Source organism: Entelurus aequoreus, linkage group LG28 (assembly GCF_033978785.1).
Source record: "Entelurus aequoreus isolate RoL-2023_Sb linkage group LG28, RoL_Eaeq_v1.1, whole genome shotgun sequence".
In the NCBI taxonomy this organism is placed as follows: domain Eukaryota; kingdom Metazoa; phylum Chordata; class Actinopteri; order Syngnathiformes; family Syngnathidae; genus Entelurus; species Entelurus aequoreus.
The window spans coordinates 10,552,153-10,577,785 of NC_084758.1; the positions used below are offsets into that span (position 1 = coordinate 10,552,153).

The following is a 25,633-nucleotide window of genomic DNA, read 5'->3' on the forward strand; positions in this document are numbered from 1 at the left end:
CACCTTTGTGCATTCATGCACAACGTTAAAAGTTTGGTGGACAGAATGAGACAGAAAAAGTGGCATAAAACACGTCCTACGAAGTCGGAGAAAGTTATACTTGTAAACAAACTACGGTGAGTTCAAGGACCGCCAAAATTAGTAGGACAAAACGGTGCTCGCCAAATACTCAAATCAGTGAAGCATGTTTAATATAAACAGTGTGCTTTATAACAATTAGGGAGGTTTGCGTCATGTTTGTCCTCCTACGGACACCATATGAAAACAAAAACTTTTTTTTTTCCTCATCTTTTTTCATTTTTCATACATTTTTAAAAAAGCTCCTGAGAGCCACTAGGGCGGCGCTAAAGAGCCGCATGCGGCTCTAGAGCCGCGGGTTGCCGACCCCTGTTCTAGGTGCAAAGTGTAAAAGGCAGCATGTGTGATGGTATGGGGGTGTATTAGTGCCCAAGACATGGGTAACTTACACATCTGTGAAGGCACCATTAATGCTGAAAGGTACATACAGCTTTTGGAGCAACATATGTTGCCATCCAAGCAACGTTGCAATGGACGCCCCTGCTTATTTCAGCAAGACAATGCCAAGCCACGTGTTACATCAGCGTGGCTTCGTATTAAAATAGTGTGGGTACTAGACTGGCCTGCCTGTAGTCCAGACCTGTCTCCCATTGAAAATGTGTGAAGCCTAAAATAGCACAAGGGAGACCCCCGGACTGTTGAACAACTTAAGCTGTACATCAAGCAAGAATGGGAAAGAATTCCACCTGAGAAGCTTCAAAAATGTGTCTCCTCAGTTCCCAAACCTTTACTGAGTGTTGTTAAAAGGAAAGGCCATGTAACACAGTGGTGAACATGCCCTTTCCCAACTACTTTGGCACGTGTTGCAGCCATGAAATTCTAAGTTAATTATTATTTGCAAAAAAATAAAAAAAGTTTATGAGTTTGAACATCAAATATGTTGTCTTTGTAGCATATTCAACTGAATATGGGTTGAAAAGGATTTGCAAAGCATTGTATTCCGTTTATATTTACATCTAACACAATTCCTCAACTCATATGGAAACGGGGTTTGTATGATTTACCGTCACAGGAGTCAGGCGTGTAGATTTGAACAACGTTTTAATGTTCCTCAATAAGCTCATCAATAATCTTTTCAGTCTCCCCAAGTCCTCTCAGTCCTTCCTCTTCCCGTTCCCGGCCGCTACTGTTCAAGACAACAGCTGATTAGACAACTCGTACCACCTGGTACGAGTTGTCTGTCGGTGCGCTGTCCTCAGCACCTTGGACAGGGGCGTGGACCTCCACATATTCTATCCATCCATCCATTATACTACCGCTTGTCCCTCTAGTTTCTTCAAAATAGCCACCCTTTTGCTCCGATTACTGCTTTGCACACTCATGGCATTCTCTCCATGAGCTTCAAGAGGTTTTTTTTTTTTTTTTCACTTCACAGGTGTGCTCGTCATCTATTGTCCTTTTTGCAGCGTACAATTTGACAAATAACCTGCTTCAAAACCACAAGTCAAGCAGATATTGAAGTACTTCATTTTATTTTGACAAATACAAATGTGTGGAATATATTAGTTTGTTCAATATTGCATATTAATAACATTTAAAAGGTGTGCAATTTCATGCAGTGCATATATATGGCCTTGAGTTTGACACCTGTCTTCTAGAGCAGGCCTGGGCAATTATTTTGACACAGGGGGGCCAAATTTAGAGGAAAAACAATGTGTCTGGGGGCCGGTATGTCTATTTTTATAAACACTCATACAAAACCTCACAATGATGTCAGATTGAAAGCTAAAAACAGACCGCCTTAAAAAACAGAATGAAATTGTATTTATTTTTTACAGAATGAGACACCCAGAATGTAGATGAAAATAAAGAATGTTACAATATTAACTATGAAGGATAAAACAGTGAATATTGACAACATATGATCGTCACCCCTCCCCCTCCATCCACATATTTTACAATCAAGCGGAATTCAGAAATGCAACAAACAGCGAAATATGAACATGAAGGGTAAAAAACCCCACCTACAATCTGACATATCTGATCACTAAGTTTTAGAAATGTGTTGTAAAAGTCTCCTTCCACGTCTGTCCCTGACACCCACATTTCACTGTGGAAACACTCTGTGGAAACACTCCCCACCCACACTGCTTGGTACCTCCTCTGAGCTGCTGTGACTTACATTACCATAGTAACTCATTACATTACCGTAGTAACTCATTACATGACCATAGTAACTCATTAGATGACCATAGTAACTCATTAGATGACCATAGTAACTAATTACATGACCATAGTAACTCATTATATGACCATAGTAACTAATTACATGACCATAGTAACTCATTAGATGACCATAGTAACTAATTACATGACCATAGTAACTCATTACATGACCATAGTAACTAATTACATGACCATAGTAACTCATTAGATGACCATAGTAACTAATTAAATGACCATAGTAACTGATTAGATGACCATAGTAACGAATTAGATGACCATATTAACTAATTAGATGACCATAGAAACTAATTAGATGACCATAGTAACTAATTAGATGACCAAAGTAACTAATTATATGACCATAGTAACTCATTAGATGACCAAAGTAACTAATTAGATGACCATAGTAACTCATTTGATGACCATAGTAACTAATTAGATGACCATAGAAACTAATTAGATGACCATAGTAACTAATTATATGACCATAGTAACTAATTATAGGACCATAGTAACTAATTAAATGGCCATAGTAACTAATTAAATGGCCATAGTAACTAATTAGATGACCATAGTAACTCATTCGATGACCATAGAAACTCATTCGATGACCATAGAAACTAATTAGATGACCATAGTAACTAATTAGATGACCATAGTAACTAATAGTAACTAATTAGATGACAATAGTAACTCATTAGATGACCATAGTAACTAATTAGATGACCATAGTAACTAATTAAATGACCAAAGTAACTAATTATATGACCATAGTAACTAATTAAATGACCAAAGTAACTAATTAGATGACCATAGTAACTAATTAAATGACCAAAGTAACTAATTATATGACCATAGTAACTAATTAAATGGCCATAGTAACTAATTAGATGACCATAGTAACTCATTCGATGACCATAGAAACTAATTAGATGACCATAGTAACTCATTAGATGACCATAGTAACTCATTAGATGACCATAGAAACTAATTAGATGACCATAGTAACTCATTAGATGATGCAGATTCCAAGCATGAAAGACTTACACTACCATTCAAAGTTTGGGGTCACATTGAAATGTCCTTATTTTTGAAGAAAAGCACTGTACTTTTCAATGAAGATAACTTTAAACTAGTCTTAACTTTAAAGAAATACACTCTATACATTGTTAATGTGGTAAATGACTATTCTAGCTGCAAATGTCTGGTTTTTGGGCAATATCTACATAGGTGTATAGAGGCCCATTTCCAGCAACTATCACTCCAGTGTTCTAATGGTACAATGTGTTTGCTCATTGCTCAGAAGGCTAATTGATGATTAGAAAACCCTTGTGCAATCATGTTCACACATCTGAAAACAGTTTAGCTCGTTACAGAAGCTACAAAACTGACCTTCCTTTGAGCAGATTGAGTTTCTGGAGCATCACATTCGTGGGTCAATTAAACGCTCAAAATGGCCAGAAAAAGAGAACTTTCATCGAAACTCGACAGTCTATTCTTGTTCTTAGAAATGAAGGCTATTCCACAAATTGTTTGGGTGACCACAAACTTTGAACGGTATTGTAGTATAGTTGACGGTCATTAGAAAACATGAGTGCACATCATAATGGCAGCTACACTTTCATCTTAAAGATCTAAAACAATTATTTGGGAATGTCCGGCGGGCCAGATGGAATAGCTCAACGGGCCGCATTAATTTGCCCAGGTCTGGTATAGATTGTGAGATATAACAAGATAATGCATACATGTATCATTTGTTTTCAAAACGATTACAAAAAGTGGGACCCCCAAACATTGACTGTGGGACCCCATTTTATGACTTGATGGGGCCCCTGGACCCCATCTTGAAAATTCCTAGCGCCAACACTGATGGAGTATTGGTGCGTGCGAAACAGCTTCTAATACAAATATCATCCATAGATGATTGACTTTGACACTTAGGCTCTAGCGCAGGGGTGTCAAAAGTGGGACCCGAGGGCCGGATCAGGCCCGCGAACAGGTTTTATCCGGCCCGCGGGTGAGTTTGCTAAGTATAAAAATCAATCTGAAATTGTTGAATGAAAGAAACTGCTGTTCTAAATGTGTCCACTAGATGTCGCAATAGCAATTATTTGTATATTTGTAGATGATGCTACATATGTACAAAATAAACCACATGATGTTACTGCACTCGTCGAGGAAAATGATCAAACTACATAAATAACATACTGTAATTTGATTTTGATATCTTTTTTTTTATCCTGATAGATTGAAAATTTATCTCAGGATTCTAAGAACATATTGAGTAAAACAACTATTTTTTTGTGTTTGCAAACCTTACAAAAGCACATGTTTATAGTAAAACTCACAAAGATACATCATTTAAGGCATTATTAGACATATTGCATGTTTTGTTTAGGAATTATGTTTAAAATAACTGTCATATTGAGTATGGCAGTTATACTCCCAACATTATCGCATAATTTATTCAGAAAATATAAATAACGACAAATAAGGTTGTGGAAGTCGCTTCCTCACAGTTCCACTGAAGACACGGCACAAGAACCAAGAGTGCAGTTTTTAACAAAGGTATTAATGTACATAGGTTTTTTTTCAAAGTCTTTCTCCCCCAGAACGTGACTTTTCAGTCACGTCCGTATCCTCTCTCTCCTTCTGCTCCCGGCCGCTTACTGTTAAAGACAACAGATGATTAGATGAACACGTAGCACCTGTGAAATCTAATAATCACCTGCCAGCTGTGTCTCGCCGTCAGCACCGCCACGCCCCCGTCTGATGGTGCTCTGTCCTCAGCACCATGGACAGAGGCGGTGACTTTTGCTCCTGCAGGCAGCGCTGGCTACATCTCCCCCCACATACCTCCACCACTAGACTTAGGCCGACAACCCCCCCCCCCCCCCCCCCCCCCCCCCGCATGAGGCATGAGAGCGGGAGAGGGGAGAGGAAGTCTGCCACGGCCATCTGCACCCCGTCTATGGATCACTCTGAAATGGTAGGGTTGTAAAGCGAGATACCAACGGGTGATCCGCGCGTTGGCATTTTTCATGCGGTGGAGCCATTGGAGGGGTTTGTGGTCACAGAGGTGGTGACTTTTGCTCCTGCAGGCAGCGCTGGCTACATCTCCCCCACAAAAGTATGTATACTATTAACCGCAACAGGTAATTGTAAAAAAAAAACACAACATTATGATTTGTACAATTTCAGAATGTGCTTGTTCTATTTTTTAAACAAAGAAAATAATCTGAAGTTGTCTTTATTTTTACTTTATGGTGCTGCGATTTTACCAGTCTGGCCACTCGGGAGTAGATTTTTCTCTTTAAAATGAGTTTGACACCCCTGCTGTAGAGCCTTCAGAATTTTTCGGGTGGGGCCCTGGAAATCACTCATCTGTGAGCTAACCCATGTTGCATGTTGGATACTGGGGGGGGGGGCATGGCTTGCGGACCTGCAGCGAAACGGGGTGTGCCAGGACCGGCTTCGAGATCAGCGACAGTTGCGTAGATGGCCCACCTGGGCCTGATTATCTAATCACCTGTCGCTCTGTTAAAAGGCAGCAGCCGGGAGGAGAGGAGGGTTGATGGTGGAGCATGAGCGAGATAAACTATACACTGAGAGAAACCATTCAAGTGCTTGGTTTGTTAGTGAACGATTGCTGAAAAGCACACGAAAGACAATTTATTGGTAAATAAAACATTATTGTCAACATAGAAGAGCCTGGCATGTCAGTGATTGGTGGTCCGAAGAACCCGGAAGCGAGAGTCTCCACACATACATTTAACATTTGTTTTCAAAACGGTTACGGAAACGTGGGACCCAAAAATTGACTGCGGGACCTCATTTTTATGACTTGATGGGACCCCATTTTGAAAATTGCGCCAACACTGATGGAGTATTGGTGCGTGCAAAACAGCAGCAGGTGGCTGTGGCCTGCGAGCCGGTTCTAATACTAATCAAATAGCATCCCGGGGCCATAGATCATTGACTTTGACACAGACTTTTTCGGGGGCCCCTGTTAATCGCTCATCCGTGAGCTCACCCATGACCAATGTTCCCTGTAATTTTTCATGTGTGTGAGCAAACGCAAAAACTCCCTGAGCAAAAATTTAAAAATAATATTAAAAATATATATATTGTTTTTCATGAACTGTGTACTTGTAATGTTTGTCTGGGTGGAGGTCCTGCTTTGGAAATAATGTGTACCCCTTTCAGACATTGCATTTAGTTCCCATTAAACATTCACATGTTGCACAATGAGATGTAAGCAGGGGATCATCAAAATATATTTGTATTAGTATTTATTTAATATGCTAACAGCATTTCATGATTAATATTTATAAATGAAAATTCCTAATAAATGACACTAGATAAGCACACATTTGATTGGTAAATCATAGTGTAACCACCTGGAATGACACTTTATGTGTGGTGTTGGAGTTGTCCGACTTTTGTGTGGCTGTAAACGCATCACTGGCTAAGTGCCATATGTGCACGTGTTGGCGCAAGTGAGAAAGAGCGAGCGGCTGCTGTTGATATAACAAAGTTAGTTTTGGTCTGGTTTGTACTGCAGAAAATGACCACTTTTGCTAGATATCATTTTTTTTACTAATGTTTTGGTGATGTGTTTATGGCCGACAATAAAGAGTTTTGCTCAGTAAAGTGATGGATGGAATTCACGTCCTCAAAGCGTCTCGACAGACGTTACAACATTTGAACAATGACGACGAAAACGGTTTTCTCTGTCGTGTCCGTGTGTCGAAAATTGTTATGCACTTATTTTTGTATTTGATTTTGTGCGTGGCATAGATTTGCCGTGCACAGAGGACGCTTGAGCAGTGCGCAATTGCACAGACGCGCACCTTAGACGGAACGTTGCCCATGACCGCATGTTTCTTTTCCTTCTTGCTCTGTGCCTTCATTCTGCAAGACGTCACCTCCCAAAGTAGTTTAAAACTAAATTGGTTTTCTCTCCCTGGATCAGGACTTTGGCGATGACGGCTCACTGTACTTCACCAAGGTGACCACCAGCCACACGGGCAACTACACCTGCCACGCCGACGGCTACGCCGCACTCTTCCAGACGCACACGCTGCATGTCCACGGTAAACTGCTCCTTCTTCTTTTTCTACATTAATTCCATGATCTGCTTTCTTTTTATGAGCTTTTCAATCACTCCCTTGTTCCGGCGTACGTAGCAGATGGTCAATTCCTAATCATGCTTGCCATCGTGGACGGGGATTTACTCCTTGTCGAAAACGAACGAGCTGGGCGATGCGACGGCGGTCGTCTCTAGCGGCGTTTATCACAGAGGGATTTTACAAGGTGTTTACACGGAGCCACATCGCTCCCACGGGATTCCCAAAACATCTGTTCTTGTAAATCTTGCTCCATTTTTGCCAAAACAAAAAAAAAAAGCTTTAGGAGTAAATTTATGAGTTGCTGACTTTGCCGTGCGATGCGGACTATTTTTTATTAATGACCTTTGCAAGTTCTTGTCAACTTGACTTTGATGCCACACTGCAAAAACTGAAATCTAAGTAAAATGAAATATCTCAAATAAGTGTGATATTTGCTTATTTTCTGTCTGATAAGATAATTCTTCTCACTAAGCAGATTTTATGTTAGAGTGTTTTACTTCTTTTAAGGGTTTTGCTGAGATTTGATGACCTATATTGAGTAAAACATGCTAGAAACTAGAATATCAACTGTTGCAAAGCTGTGTCATCAACACTCACAACTATAAAACTGCTTTTTTAACCCTTGTGTGGTGTTTGGGTCTGTGGGACCCGTTTTAATTTTTTATTAAAAGAAAAATTATACAATTAATTAATTTTTCAAACTGAGACTCACTGGCTTTGGCTCATTTTCTGTGAAGAACATATATCAGAATATATACCGTAATTTCCGGACTATAAGCCGCACCTGACTATAAGCCGCACCAGCTAAATTTAGGGGGAAATACAGATTGCTCCATATATAAGCCGCACCCGACTATAAGCCGCAGGGTTTTGATGTGTAATTACCGTAGTATATAGGGGTTCCTGCTACCACGGAGGGGATTGTCGGGACAGAGATGACAAAGCGTCCCATTTATTAACAATAAATCTTTCAATCATTCAATCAAACTTTCACATCTTTGACATGGCGAACAGCATTCGTGCAGAGTACAAATAATACAACGGTGCAAAGTAATACAAAGTGCTCGCCTGTACGTTATCAAAATAACCAGCCTACCGGTATATGAAAAGTCAGTCTTTAATCATTGTGTCATCGTCTTCCTCCTGCGTACTAAAACCACCGAAATCCTCTTCGTCGGTGTCGGAGAAGAACAGGCCGTAAATAAGCCGCACCGTTGTATAAGCCGCAGGGACCAGAACGAGGGGAAAAAGTAGCGGCTTATAGTCCGGAAATTACGGTATTTAATGAACACACACCATACACCCCCCTACACATTTCTATTACATATAAGATGTCCGGGTCCACTGTAGGTACACAGAACATCAGAGGGTCAAATGTGCGAGAAAATGAGAGCAGACAGTGTTGACAAACAATGTTGCAACCTTGCGTGGGAACCGCAGGTGCAGAAACACAAAAGAAGAATCCCTGTGGGATGCAGAAACTGGCAGAGAAATTTATATGCAACGTTCATATTGTTGTTACTCAGCCAGCGTTTGTGGGTCCGATGGACCCGTTGCATTTTGAGGCTTTTAATGCCTCACAATCAAACACTTTTATGTTAAAATACTGAACAGATGTTTATTGTGACCCCCCGGTCACCCACCTCTCCAAGGTTTCTCATAGTCATTCACATCGACGTCCCACTGGGGTGAGTTTTTCCTTGCCCTTATGTGGGCTCTGTACCAAGGATGTCGTTGTGGCTTGTGCAGCCCTTTGAGACACTTGTGATTTAGGGCTATATAAATAAACATTGATTGAATGATATGACAAAATCCTAAAACCAAAGCAATGTAGGCGAACATATGCTAACATTTGAAAAACACTTCTACATCCTAGCTTTGTGTTATAGATAACAAAGCAATTGTCATGACGTGGTTTTCGCAAATTACTGCGAGGATTATTCTCCCAGGACGCAAACGGACTACTCTGGACAAGGCGTGCAGGTAAAAACATGATTTAATCTTGACTCAAAAAAGGTGAAAACAAAAACTAACACTGAGACTGAACTATGGACATGAAACAAAAGTCGCTAACTCTGGCATGAATTAACAAAAACTTACTTGGCATGGCATGAAGCATGAAAAGAGAAATAGCAAGAATACCAGCATGAACAGAGCACGAAAAGATCATCAATAGAGCAAGAAAAGAACGTCGCCTGGCAGACTAACTGACAAAGACAGGCTTAAATAATAATCATGATTAGTGACAGGTGTGATCCGAACAAATGAGGCAGGTGAAACTAATGAGTCGCCATGGTGACAAAACAAAATAGGAATCGCAAACAGGAACATTAAACCCCCCTCCTCCCTCCGTGGGAAGGAGGCAAGTTGGGTGCCCGAAACCCCCCGCTCGGAAGCGGATTCCGGTCCATGGTTCCGAAAGGCGAGTGGCCCGCCGGGACGCGCCCGCCGGCCGAAAGGCTGCAGCCCGGCTGTCGGTCGCGGAGCCCGCCGTGCCACACGCGCCAAGGGACGGGACGGAACCCGCCCCAAAGCCCTGAGACATCTGCGTTGATCCCCGAAAACCGCGCGTCACCGTCCGTTGGTCGCGGAGCCTGCCTGTGCCGCGCGCCAAGTGGTGTGGGGGGAACGGGCCGAAACCCGCCCCCCGCCTCGAGGCCCTGAGACTTCTTGCATATCAACCCCGACGCAAGGCCTGCCGAAACGCACAGACGCCGGGCCGCAAGGACCCACCGTCGGCCACGGAGCCCCTACGGAAACCTTGTTACGACTTTTACTTCCTCTAGATAGTCAAGTTTGACCGTCTTCTCGGCCTCCACCAGAGCTTGAGTAGACTCCCCCGCGGGGCCGATCCAAGGACCTCACTAAATCATCCAATCGGTAGTAGCGACAGGCGGTGTGTACAAAGGGCAGGGACTTAATCAGTGCGGGCTGATGACTCGCGCTTACTGGGAATTCCTCGTTGATGGGAAACAATTGCCATCCCCAATCTCCAATCACGAGTGGAGTTCATCGGATTACCCACGCCTGTCGGCGCAGGGTAGACACACGTTGGGCTACTCAGTGTGGCGGGCGTGCAGCCGCGGACATCTAAGGGCATCACAGACCTGTTATTGCTCAATCTCGCGTGGCTGAACGCCACTTGTCCCTCTAAGAAGTTCGGACGCCGACCGCACCGGGCCGCGTAACTAGTTATCATGCCAGAGTCTCGTTCGTTATCGGAATTAACTACAGAAATCGCTCCACCAACTAAGAAAGGCCATGCACCACCATCCACAGAATCAAGAGAGAGCCATCAATCTGTCAATCCTTTCTGTGTTCTGGCAAGGTAAGGTTCCCCGTGTTGAGGCAAATTAAGCCGCAGGCTCCACTCCTGGTGGTGCCCTTCCGTCAATTCCTTTAAGTTTCAGCTTTGCAACCATACTCCCCCCGGAACCCAAAGACTTTGATTTCCCGGACGCTGCCCGGCGGGTCATGGGTATAACACCGCCGGATCGCTAGTTGGCAACGTTTATGGTCGGAACTACGACGGTATCTGATGGTCTTCGAACCTTCGACTTTCGTTCTTGATTAATGAAAACATTCTTGGCAAATGCTTTCGCTCTCGTCCATCTTGTGCCGGTCCAAGAATTTCACCTCTAGCGGCACAATACGAATGCCCCCGGCAGTCCCTTTTAATCATGGCTCCAGTTCATGGAGAGCATAACCCACAAAATAGAACCGGGGTCCTATTCCATTATTCCTAGATGGGGTTTTCAGGCGCTCCCGGCCTGCATCCTGACCAGATGCCCGAACCACCTCATCTGGCTCCTCTCGATGTGGAGGAGCACCGGCTTTACTTTGAGCTCCTCCCGGATGACAGAGCTTCTCACCCTATCTCTAAGAGAGAGCACCGCCACCCGGCGGAGGAAACTCATTTCGGCCGCTTGTACCCGTGATCTTGTCCTTTCGGTCATGACCCGAAGCTTATGACCATAGGTGAGGATGGGAACGTAGATTGACCGGTAAATCGAGAGCTTTGCCTTCCGGCTCAGCTCCTTCTTCACCACAACGGATTGATACAGCGTCCACATTACAGAAGACGCCGCACCGATCCGCCTGTCGATCTCACAATCCACTCTTCCCTCACTCGTGAACAAGACTCCGAGGTACTTGAACTCCTCAACTTGGGGTAAGATCTCCTCCCCAACCCGGATATGGCACTCCACCCTTTTCCGGGGAGAACCATTGACTTGGACTTGGAGGTGCTGATTTCCATCCCAGTCGCTTCACACTCGGCTGCGAACCGATCCATTGAGAGCTGAAGATTTTGGCCAGATGAAGCCATCAGGACCACATCATCTGCAAATAGCAGAGACCTAATCCTGCAGCCACCAAACCAGATACCCTCAATGCCCTGACTGCGCTTAGAAATTCTGTCCATAAAGGTTATGAACGGAATCGGTGACAAAGGGCAGCCTTGGCGGAGTCCAACCCTCACTGGAAACGGGTCCGACTTACTGCCGGCAATGCGGACCAAGCTCTGACACTGATTATACAGGAGGCGGACCGCCACAATAAGACAGTCCGTTACACCATACTCTCTGAGCACTCCCCACAGGACTTCCCGGGGTACACGGTCGAATGCCTTCTCCAAGTCCAAAAACACATGTAGACTGGTTGGGCAAACTCCCATGCACCCTCAAGGACCCTGCCGAGAGTATAGAGCTGGTCCACAGTTCCACGACCAGGACGAAAACCACACTGTTCCTCCTGAATCCGAGGTTCGACTATCCGGCGTAGCCTCCTCTCCAGTACACCTGAATAGACCTTACCGGGAAGGCTGAGGAGTCTGATCCCACGATAGTTGGAACACACCCTCCGGTTCCCCTTCTTAAAGAGAGGAACCACCACCCCGGTCTGCCAATCCAAAGGTACCGCCCCCGATGTCAAAAAACAATACATAATTATTTTAATAATCAATAAGTACACTCAAAAACATATCATGTCTCACAAGAAGTTTGTACACTTGTTCATCATGACAGGACACACGGAAGCCATCAAAGACCTCATAGAGTAAGACGCTCAGGTCGTCGCCCATGTTGGTTTTCAGGACCCATTTTTGGGGGATTTGGTCCCGTTGAATTTTTCAGTTTTTTGTTCTAATTTGGGACCTGTTTAGTTTGTCTATAGAATGTGTCGCGGGCCAATAAAAATCGAGTAGTGGGCCGCAAATGGCCCCCGGACACCCCTGCTTTATACAGTAAGTACGGAATTTGGTACCCATCTCGAGGTCTCACACACAAAATTCTAATCACTTGTTCCTAAAACCATTTTGGACATTTACTGAAAGTTTTATTAAGCTAACTAGCTGGCTAACTAAATAACAAACTAGCTAACTATATCCTCTCTGGTACTCTCGGCAACACTCGGTCTACACTGATGTAACTTATCCTGGCCTCATCAGGCCTTCAAAATAAAAGCATGCCACTAAATGTTTTACCTTGAAAATCATTTTTTACCATTAAAATAATTTTTTACCTTGAAAATCAGTTTTTGCCTTGAAAATCAACTTTTACCTTAAAAATCAGTTTTTACCTTGAAATTCAATTTTTACCTTGAAAATCAACTTTTACCTGAAAATCATTTTTTACCTTGAAAATTATTTTTTTACCATGAAAATTATTTTTTACCTTGAAATCTAGTTTTTCCTTGAAAATTATTTTTTACCTTGAAAATCAACTTTTACCTTGAAAATAAGTTTTTACCTTGAAATTTAGTTTTTACCTTAAAAATCAGTTTTTACCTTGCAAATCTACTTTTACCTTGAAAATGTGTTTTTACTTTGAAAATCAACTTTTACCTTGAAAATAAATGTTTACCTTGAAATTTAGTTTTTACCTTGAAAATCATTGTTTACCTTGAAAATCATTTTTTACCATGAAAATCAGTTTTTACCTTGAAAATCAGTTTTTGCCTTGAAAATCAACTTTTACCTTGAAAATCAGTTTTTACCTTGAAAATCATTTTTTACCTTGAAAATCCACTTTTACCTGAAAATCATTTCTTACCTTGAAAATCATTTTTTACCTTGAAATTTAGTTTTTACCTTGAAAATAATTTTTTACCTTGAAAATCAACTTTTACCTTGAAAATAAGTTGTAACCTTGAAATTTAGTTTTTACCTTAAAAATCAGTTTTTACCTTGAAAATCAACTTTTACCGGTCTGCCAATCCAAAGGTACCGCCCCCGATGTCAAAAAACAATTCATAATTATTTTAGTAATCAATAAGTACACTCAAAAACATATCATGTCTCACAATAAGTTTGTACACTTTTTCATCATGACAGGACACACGGAAGCCATCAAAGACCTCATAGAGTAAGACGCTCAGGTCGTCGCCCATGTTGGTTTTCAGGACCCATTTTTGGGGGATTTGGTCCCGTTGAATTTTTCAGTTTTTTGTTCTAATTTGGGACCTGCTTAGTTTGTCTATAGAATGTGTCGCGGGCCAATAAAAATCGAGTAGTGTGCCGCAAATGGCCCCCGGACACCCCTGCTTTATACAGTAAGTACGGAATTTGGTACCCATCTCGAGGTCTCACACACAAAATTCTTATCACTTGTTCCTAAAACCATTTAGGACATTTACTGAAAGTTTTATTAAGCTAACTAGCTGGCTAACTAAATAACAAACTAGCTAACTATATCCTCTCTGGTACTCTCGGCAACACTCGGTCTACACTGATGTAACTTATCCTGGCCTCATCAGGCCTTCAAAATAAAAGCATGCCACTAAATGTTTTACCTTGAAAATCATTTTTTACCTTGAAAATCAACTTTTACCTTGAAAATCAGTTTTTACCTTGAAAATGAGTTTTCACCTTGAAAATGAGTTTTTACCTTGAAAATCAACTTTTACCTTGAAATAATGTTTTACCTTGAAATTTAGTTTTTACTTTGAAAATCATTTTTTACCATTAAAATAATTTTTTACCTTGAAAATCAGTTTTTGCCTTGAAAATCAACTTTTACCTTGAAAATCATTTTTTACCTTGAAAATCAACTTTTACCTTAAAAATCAGTTTTTACCTTGAAATTCAATTTTTACCTTGAAAATCAACTTTTACCTGAAAATCATTTTTTACCTTGAAAATTATTTTTTACCATGAAAATTATTTTTTACCTTGAAATCTAGTTTTTCCTTGAAAATGATTTTTTACCTTGAAAATCAACTTTTACCTCGAAAATAAGTTTTTACCTTGAAATTTAGTTTTTACCTTAAAAATCAGTTTTTACCTTGCAAATCTACTTTTACCTTGAAAATGTGTTTTTACTTTGAAAATCAACTTTTACCTTGAAAATAAATGTTTACCTTGAAATTTAGTTTTTACCTTGAAAATCATTGTTTACCTTGAAAATCATTTTTTACCATGAAAATCATTTTTTACCTTGAAAATCAGTTTTTGCCTTGAAAATCAACTTTTATCTTGAAAATCAGTTTTTACCTTGAAAATCATTTTTTACCTTGAAAATCCACTTTTACCTGAAAATCATTTCTTACCTTGAAAATAATTTTTTACCTTGAAATTTAGTTTTTACCTTGAAAATAATTTTTTACCTTGAAAATCAACTTTTACCTTAAAATAAGTTGTAACCTTGAAATTTAGTTTTTACCTTAAAAATCAGTTTTTACCTTGAAAATCTACTTTTACCGGTCTGCCAATCCAAAGGTACCGCCCCCGATGTCAAAAAACAATTCATAATTATTTTAATAATCAACAAGTACAACTTGAAGATCCCCAGTTATGAGAAAGGGATGTTTTTGGGATGTTTTAACTGTAATATGTTTCCCTAAAGTCTCTTTAAGAGAAAAATCTATCATCTTCCTCACTTGATTGCTCTACTTTTGAGAGAAAAATGCTCTCAAATGCTCGGCTTTGAAGTTGCAGCTTTTTATGACGACGAAAAAAACCTTCTTAATGGACATGACAGCACCTTTGACCGCCCCGCATGTACAAAACCCCGAAAGCGGTGAAGTTGTCACGTTGTGTAAATGGTAAATAAAAAGAGAATACAATGATTTGCAAATCCTTTTCAACTTATATTCAATTGAATAGACTGCAAAGACGAGATATTTCATGTTCACACTGGTAAACTTTGTTATTTTTTGCAAATATTAGCGCTTTTGGAATTTGATGCCTGCGACATGTTTCAAAAAAGCTGGCACAAGTGGCAAAAAAGACTTAGAAAGTTGAGGAATGCTCATCAAAGACTTATTTGGAACATCCCACAGGTGAACAGGCTAATTGGGAACAGGTGGGTGCCATGATTGGGTATAAAAGCAGCTTCCATGAAATGCTCAGTCATTCACAAACAAGGACGGGGTCGAGGGTCACCACTTTGTCAACAAATGCCTGAGCAAATTGTTTAGGAACAACATTTCTCAAGCAGCTATTGCAAGGAATTTAGAGATTTCACCATCTACGCTCTGTAATATCATCAAAAGGTTCAGAAAATCTGGAGAAATCACTGCATGTAAGCGGCAAGGCTGAAAACCAACATTGAATACCCGTGACCTTCGAGCCCTCAGGCGGTACTCCATCAAAAAGCGACGTCAGTGTGTAAAGGATATCACCACATGGGCTCAGGAACACTGCAGAAAACCACTGTCAGTAACTACAATTCGTCGCTACATCTGTAAGTGCAAGGTAAAAATCTACTAAGCAAAACTAAAGCCATTTATCAACAACACCCAGAAATGCCACCGGCTCCGCTGGGCCCGAGCTCATCTAAGATGGACTGATGCAAAGTGGAAAAGCGTTCTGTGGTCTGACGAGTCCACATTTCAAATTGTTTTTGGAAACTGTGGACGTCGTGTCCTCCGGACCAAAGAGGAAAAGAACCATCCGGATTGTTCTAGGCGCAAAGTGTAAAAGCCAGCATGTGTGATGGTATGGGGGTGTATTAGTGCCCAAGACATGGGTAACTTACACATCTGTGAAGGCACCATTAATGCTGAAAGGTACATACAGCTTTTGGAGCAACATATGTTGCCATCCAAGCAACGTTATCATGGACGCCCCTGCTTATTTAGGGAGACTGTTGAACAACTTAAGCTGTACATCAAGCAAGAATGGGAAATAATTCCACTTCAAAAATGTGTCGCCTCAGTTCCCAAACCTTTACTGAGTGTTGTTAAAAGGAAAGGCCATGTAACACAGTGGTAAACATGCCTTTTTTGCAATGTGTTGCTGCCATTAAATTCGAAGTTCATGATTATTTGCAAAAAATAACAAAGTTTCTCAGTGTGAACATGAAATATCTTGTCTTTGCAGTCTATTCAATTGAATATACGTTGAAAAGGATTTGCAAATCATTGTATTCTCTTTTTATTTTCCATTTACTCAACGTGCCAACTTCACCAATGTTGGGTGTTGTAGTAGAAATGATCCAGATCACACACAAAATTCTAATCACTTGTTCCTAAAACCATTTTGGACATTTACTGAAAGTTTTATTAAGCTAACTAGCTGGCTAACTAAATATTAAACTAGCTAACTATATCCTCTCTGGTACTCTCGGCAACACTCGGTCTACACTGATGTAACTTATCCTGGCCTCATCAGGCCTTCACAATAAAAGCATGCCACTAAATGTTTTACCTTGAAAATCATTTTTTACCTTGAAAATCAACTTTTACCTTGAAAATCCGTTTTTACCTTGAAAATTAGTTTTTACCTTGAAAATTAGTTTTTCCCTTGAAAATCAACTTTTACCTTGAAATAATTTTTTACCTTGAAATTTAGTTTTTACTTTGAAAATAATTTTTTACCATTAAAATAATTTTTTACCTTGAAAATCAGTTTTTGCCTTGAAAATCAACTTTTACCTTGAAAATCATTTTTTACCTTGAAAATCAACTTTTACCTTAAAAATCAGTTTTTACCTTGAAATTCAATTTTTACCTTGAAAATCAACTTTTACCTGAAAATCATTTTTTACCTTGAAAATTGTTTTTTACCATGAAAATAATTTTTTACCTTGAAATCTAGTTTTTCCTTGAAAATAATTTTTTACCTTGAAAATCAACTTGTACCTTGAAAATAAGTTTTTACCTTGAAATTTAGTTTTTACCTTAAAAATCAGTTTTTACCTTGCAAATCTACTTTTACCTTGAAAATGTGTTTTTACTTTGAAAATCAACTTTTACCTTGAAAATAAATGTTTACCTTGAAATTTAGTTTTTACCTTGAAAATCATTGTTTACCATGAAAACCATTTTTTACCTTAAAATCAGTTTTTGCCTTGAAAATCAACTTTTACCTTGAAAATCATTTTTTACCTTGAAAATCCACTTTTACCTGAAAATCATTTCTTACCTTGAAAATCATTTTTTACCTTGAAATTTAGTTTTTACCTTGAAAATAATTTTTTACTTTGAAAATCAACTTTTACCTTGAAAATAAGTTTTAACCTTGAAATTTAGTTTTTACCTTAAAAATTAGTTTTTACCTTGAAAATCAACTTTTACCTTGAAAATGTGTTTTTACTTTGAAAATCAACTTTTACCTTGAAAATCAGTTTTTACCTTGAAAATCATTTTTTACCTTGAAAATCCACTTTTACCTGAAAATCATTTCTTATCTTGAAAATAATTTTTTACCTTGAAATTTAGTTTTTACCTTGAAAATATTTTTTTACCTTGAAAATCAACTTTTACCTTGAAAATAAGTTTAAACCTTGAAATTTAGTTTTTACCTTAAAAATCAGTTTTTACCTTGAAAATCAACTTTTACCTTGAAAATGTGTTTTTACTTTGAAAATCAACTTTTACCTTGAAAATTAGTTTTTACCTTGAAAATCAGTTTTCACCTTGAAAATTAGTTGTTACCTTGAAAATTAGTTTTTACCTTGAAAATCAACTTTTACCTGAAAATCATTTTTTACCTTGAAAATCATTTTTAGATTAGATTATTTGCAAAAAATACCAAAATGTCTCAGTGTGAACATGAAATATCTTGTCTTTGCAGTCTATTCAATTGAATATACGTTGAAAAGGATTTGCAAATCATTGTATTCTCTTTTTATTTACCATTTACACAACGTGACAACTTCACTGCTTCTGGGTTTTGTACTTCCCCTCCACTTTGCGGCAGGCTTCAGGCTTTGCTACACATCTTAAAATGCAGCCTCGAGCTGTGCCACCTCACAATGAGCTACAGACGTTGAAACTGTTTGTTTGATCAGCTAGTTTTTTTTTTAAAGGCTATCCTAGCTAAGTTCCAGCAAGAATTTGCTGGATAAATGAAATGTGATTATATTGATCGCTATAAGTCGATGCAAACATGCTGACGACAAAAGTTTTCAAGAAAAGCACAGGGCTGCTTCTGAAAGTTACACAATCCATTTAAGAAATCAATGGCAAGTGTTGAAACTAAGGAGTCGGAATGTTTTCCTCCCTCACGGCCTTTACGTCGCACAAACATCAGCTCAACCAAAAAACTCTCCCTCCGCCTCAATTGCGTCTCCACTTCCGATTAAAAGTCAATCCCGTCGGTGATGAACAGCACGGCCGATCCACTCGCTCATCGGGCAGTTTCCTAATTGAGTTTTACAATAATCCCGATAGCGGGTCCTCTGGGGACCCGAGCCTGGATCAGGAACGTAGGATCCATAGTCTGCCGCTGAAAAGGTTCGCTTTGCAATCAATTAGGAGCGAGAGTGTCGCCGCTCTCTCAGGCTCTCACCCTTTTCATAAACACAACCATTGGTGTAATAAAGCCGGCCGTCTCCCCAAAGCCTGTCAATTAACCTCCTCCTTTAAATGCCTGTCAAATATCTTTACCCTTCCTTTCCAGCTCATTAAGACAGGAAATAAGTAGTCCAGCAGACACAAGACGGGTGACATTTGCCTTCTCCATATAGCATACATGTCTAAGTTACCCTCATTAGCAAAGGTGGCTTCTCAAAGTGTTACGGATGGCCAAGTTTCCACAGATATTGTTGACCACGGTACAGTTAGGTGTCAGGTCCGGATGCGCACCAAAACTGCAAATCATATCAGCATCGGTCCTAAAGATAACGGGAGTCGCCAGACTGAAAAACCAAGTACTGTATTTTTTTAGACTATAAGGTGCATTTAAAATCCTTTCATTTTCTCAAAACTCGCCTTATAAGCCGGTGCACCTAATGTACGGAATGATTCTGGTTGTGCTTACCCACCTCGAAGCTATTTTATTTGGTACATGGTGTAATGATAAGTGTGACCAGTAGATGGCAGTCACACATAAGAGATACGTGTAGACTGCAATAGGATGGCAGTCACACATAAGAGATACGTGTAGACTGCAATATGATGGCAGTCACACATAAGAGATACGTGTAGACTGCAATAGGATGGCAGTCACACATAAGAGATATGTGTAAGACTGCAATATGATGGCAGACACACATAAGAGATATGTGTAGACAGCAATATGATGGCAGTCACACATAAGAGATACGTGTAGACTGCAATATGATGGCAGTCACACATAAGAGATATGTGTAGACTGCAATATGATGGCAGTCACACATAAGAGATACGTGTACACTGCAATATGATGGCAGTCACGCATAAGAGATACGTGTAGACTGCAATATGATGGCAGTCACACATAAGAGATACGTGTAGACTGCAATATGATGGCAGTCACACATAAGAGATATGTGTAGACTGCAATATGATGGCAGTCACACATAAGAGATATGTGTAGACTGCAATATGATGGCAGTCACACATAAGAGATACGTGTTGACTGCAAAATGATGGCAGTCACACATAAGAGATACTTGTTGTACTGCAATATGATGGCAGTCACACATAAGAGATACGTGTAGACTGCAATATGATGGCAGTCACACATAAGAGATACGTGTAGACTGCAATTTGATGGCAGTCACACATAAGAGATATGTGTAGGACTGCAATATGATGGCAGTCACACATAAGAGATACGTGTAGACTGCAATATGATGGCAGTCACACATAAGAGATACATGTAGACTGCAATATGATGGCAGTCACACATAAGAGATATGTGTAGACTGCAATATGATGGCAGTCACACATAAGGGATACGTGTAGACTGCAATATGATGGCAGTCACACATAAGAGATATGTGTAGGACTGCAATATGATGGCAGTCACACATAAGGGATACGTGTGGACTGCAATATGATGGCAGTCACACATAAGAGATACATGTAGACTGCAATATGATGGCAGTCACACATAAGAGATATGTGTAGACTGCAATATGATGGCAGTCACACATAAGAGATATGTGTAGGACTGCAATATGATGGCAGTCACACATAAGAGATACGTGTAGACTGCAATATGATGGCAGTCACACATAAGAGATACGTTTAGACTGCAATATGATGGCAGTCACACATAAGAGATATGTGTAGACTGCAATATGATGGCAGTCACACGTAAGAGATATGTGTAGACTGCAATATGATGACAGTCACACATAAGAGATACGTGTAGACTGCAATATGATGACAGTCACACATAAGAGATACGTGCAGGACTGTGTGGTGGAATAGTCCGAATCTTCAACAGGAACAAAAGAGATTTTGTTACAAGAGTTTATTCACTTGTAAGCAGAAAGTACAACGTTGGATTGAATTCATATGATTACACAGACAATGTCTCCGGAGACGTTGGTTGGTACTTCTCGTGAAGGAATTCAGAAAAAGCCCACCCCCGTGTCAGTCCACAGCATTTATTTATAACCTTCCTGTGGTCTGAGTAACATAATAACAACTTATGTAACTATCCAAAGTTCTAATATCACCCCACCAAACGAACTAGCATTATGTCAGGGTGACCTGACATGTAGTGTCATGTCCTTCCCAATGCATTCAGTTGAGAGGTAACCCTAGGATAGACATTTTCCACTACAAAGCCCCCTTCCAGGGTTCAAAGACCCTGGACCATACGTGACTTCTTACAATGTCTACTGCAGATAGAGGCAAAAAACCCAATGTTGTTATACGGGTGAAAATTCCTCATATGACCCTCACTTCCATGAGCGATCGCTGTTTCCAGCCTGCAGAATTGGAATAACAGAATACCTTGATTATGCACATCTTTGAACATATTTTGACGATATGTATATATAAATAGAAAACAAACAATCTGTTTTTAAAATGAATTTAGACTTATGTGTGAAAGCTGTTGCAGAATTCTTTCTCCAGCATTTGCAATGAATGTAATTACCAATATTGTTGTTATATGATTGATTTTGAACCAAACTGAATTTCATGAGTCCATTATTGATTGGTGCTCGTGTAGATCCCTCGGTGGTGCCTCAGGTTAGTGGCCTGTCGACACCTCGTTGGGCTTTTGGCTGCCTTGGTGGAGAAGGGCTGGCAACCTTAGTCGTCCTCGTTGTCACTGGTCATGTGTCTTCTCTCCTCTCCCGGTTCCTTCTTGTCAGTCATCGGGAACTGGTCCGTGATCCTGCGTGTTTTGTTAGTCAAAACTACCATCTGCCTCGCAACTCTCCTCACTAACAATGTCTTCATTACTGGGGCACAACAACAGAGTAGAAATCCCATCACCACAATACAAACTAGTGATGCCCCTCCTATCCTGACTAACCCCTGTCTCCATCCTCCCATAAAATCCTCAAACCAATTTAACCAGCCTGGACCATCATCATTTCTTGCATTCCTTTTCACCTCTGTCCTGAGAGTCTTGAGCTTCCTCATAGCCTTGGTAAATGCCCCCTCTGGAGCTGTGTGCTCTGGAATATATGTGCAGCAATACTCCCCAATGAGTGCTCAAACTCCACCTTTCTCAGCCAGCAACTAGTCCAGAACGTGTCTGTTCCGCCATGCCACAGCACTGGTTGCTCCCACTTGCTCCCCTAGAGAACTTAATGCTTCATCAGTGCAATTAATGAAACGCTGTTGATTGTAATAGATGTAATTTTCCATTCCATGTTTTTATTTGCAGTTGCTCTCCTTGCTTCCATTGCTCTCCTTTGCCTTTCCTCTTCTCTAGTGTGTGTTGTACTAACAACAGTTGTAGCAGTCACAGCGGTGGTAACCGCTTTAGTTGTCTCAGTCAGGTCTTTGGTCTCAGGTGTTGTAGTTAGTCCGGTGGTCGGTACTGTAGTAAGGGTCATTATGTCATCCTTTGGAGTTCTAGTCTCTGGTGGCCACAAAGTCATGTTGTCTTCTAGGCCAAGCAGGCCAGGAATAGGAGTGTCAGTGTAAATAACACTCCAGCCTACATAATATTTGTCGCCTTCTGTCTCTCTTAGTTTGTTAAATGCTCCATTAATCTCCCATTTATCGTTCACCTCTCTTATCCTCACTGCACAAACAGTTTGTCCCCAGAAGTCTCTAGAAACTCTAAACCATCCGCCTGTCCATGTTATCCCGCACCAACGTCTCTGTCTCCCCTCTATCACTGAGAATATATATATAGTCAGGTCAAATGTTTTCTTTGTCCACTCAATTTTAGCCATTTCTGCAGACCAAATTTGATCTGTACTGTAGTACCAGTCAGCTACCGTAGCTGACCATTCAACTGTTGGTCCCCCTTTCATCTCTCGTCTAACTCTCTCATTTTTACTAGCCCTGTTGCTGGCCTCTTCAGGGGAAATGAATAACTGGGAACTGCTGTATTTGTCTCGTCCCCGCCATGTCCATGAATAGGCGGCAAAAGAGGATCATCCCCCTCTTCCAGAGCATCTTTTCCCTGGCCGTCATCGTTTTCCCTTTTTTCCTCTGCATGGATGCCCTCTGGAGCCTTCACACAGTGGTTCAGATGATACCACACGGGAGAGCCTTTTACCTGCACCGCAGTGGGTGTAGATCTCACAACCTCGTACGGCCCTTCTCGTCGAGGGATGTTCCACTTCCTCCTGAACACTTTCACGTATACCAGGTCTCCCGGTCTCACTGACAGCGGAACCTCCTCTCGTTTTTCCTTTTCCTGTAGAGACATGAAACGTGTAGAGATACTCCTGTGGATGTTAGTCATTTGTTTCACATAAGTTTTCATGTTATTAGTCAATACATCAAGTGAGGGACCCTTGGCGGTTTTGTGCACCGGCGATGGCATCGGCCGGCCGGTTAAAGCCTCATGCGGTGTGATTTTCAGGTCCCTGTGTGCACTACTTCTGTAAGCCATAAGTGCAAGTGGCAATGCATCTACCCAGTTTAACCCTGTGCACATGCAGATTTTAAGCAGTTTGTTTTTTTAGGATTCCATTCACTCTCTCAACTACACTCTGTCCCTGTGGATTGTACACACATCCAAACCGCTGTTTAATCCCCAGCTTTTGCAGCATACATTTTACAGTTTTGTCCACAAACTCTTTCCCATTATCTAAACTTATCCTGATAGGGATACCGAATCTTGGAACGATTTCCTGACACAAAAACTTAGCCACAGTCTCTCCATTCTTGTGTTTAGAGGGCATGGCTTCAACCCATCTACTGAATCTATCAATTACCACCAATATGTACCTTTTGCCTTTCACTGGTCGTATCATGTCTACATAGTCCATGACCAAGTGCATGAAATGTCCTTCAGGTGTTGGAATGTGTCCAGCAGGAGGCATTGTACCTCTTCGAATGTTACTCTGTAGGCATATTTCGCATCGCCCAATTACCCCATCAACATACCGCTTTAATCTTGGGGACCGAAAATTCCACTGGCGGATTTTTCTCAACACTTCACCTCTTGACTCATGGCTTACCCCATGAGCCTCGTTAATCAGCAAAGGTAGAAGTTCACTGGGAGCCACAAAAAACCCCTGATAATTCCTCCACAGTCCTTTCCGAAGCCAGAGCTGGTGTTCTGCTTGTAGAGCTCCTTCTTGTAGCAGCATCAAATCTTTGCTGGTCATTTGTTCAGGATTTTTTATACAGCAGACGTGCATTGTCACATCTGGATACTCAAGTAGTCGATGGTATTCAGTCAACCGCTGTGCAGTCAAAACTAATTTTATTTTCTCAATCAAGTTTATCAATTTGTGATGTGACAACATTTCTATGGGTTTCCCCATTGAGAGGGATGATGCTTTTTCATACAGTAGGTGGGCGGTGGCCAGGTTTTGATAACACTCTGGCAACCCCGAGCTCCACTGGCGTTAGTGCAACGGAGTAATAGGCTATTGGCTGAGCACAAGAACCTACACCTGTTTTCTGACCTAACATTCCTACTGTATGACCCTGACGACATGACACAAACAGTTTGAACGGTTTCTCATAGTCTGGCAGGGTCAAAACCGGTGCTTTTAGTAGCAATGTTTTTATAACTTCAAATACAATGTGTCCTTCTGAAGTCCAATTTAGTTTACTTTGCAAATTTTCAGCTCCTTCTTCTCTGATCATTTTTCTCAAGGGTTGGACAAAAGCAGAATATCTATCGATGGCAAATTTTCCACTACAACTGCAATATGATGGCAGTCACACATAAGAGATACGTGTAGACTGCAATATGATGGCAGTCACACATAAGATATACGTGAAGACTGCAATATGATGGCAGTCACACATACGAGGTACGCGTAGACTGCAATATGATGGCAGTCACACATAAGATACACGTGTAGACTGCAATATGATGGCAGTCACACATAAGGGATATGTGTAGACTGCAATATGATGGCTGTCACACATAAGAGATATGCATGGATTGCAATATGATGGCAGTCACACATAAGAGATATGTATAGACTGGAATATGATGGCAGTCACACATAAGAGATACGTGTAGACTGCAATATGATGGCAGTCACACATAAGAGATACGTGTAGGCTGCAATATGATGGCAGTCACACATAAGAGATATGTATAAACTGGAATATGATGGCAGTCACACATAAGAGATATGCGTAGACTGCAATATGATGACAGTTACATATAAGAGATATGTGTAGACTGCAATATGATGGCTGTTACACATAAGAGATATGCATGGATTGCAATATGATGGCAGTCACACATAAGAGATATGTATAGACTGGAATATGATGGCAGTCACACATAAGAGATACGTGTAGACTGCAATATGATGGCAGTCACACATAAGAGATACGTGTAGACTGCAATATGATGGCAGTCACACATAAGAGATATGTATAAACTGGAATATGATGGCAGTCACACATAAGAGATAAGTGTAGACTGCAATATGATGGCAGTCACACATAAGAGATACGTGTAGACTCTAATATGATGGCAGTCACACATAAGA

General features: G+C 40.6%; 1 protein-coding gene across 1 annotated transcript in view; it reads left to right on the forward strand.

Moving 5' to 3' along the window:
• Positions 1 to 25,633, forward strand: part of fstl5 (follistatin-like 5) — a 336,564-nt gene that overhangs the window by 183,694 nt on the left and 127,237 nt on the right. Inside the window, exon 6 of the mRNA XM_062039647.1 lies at positions 7,220 to 7,340. Within this exon, the coding sequence (XP_061895631.1) occupies positions 7,220 to 7,340 (121 nt within the window). The remainder of the gene's footprint in view (positions 1 to 7,219; positions 7,341 to 25,633) is intronic.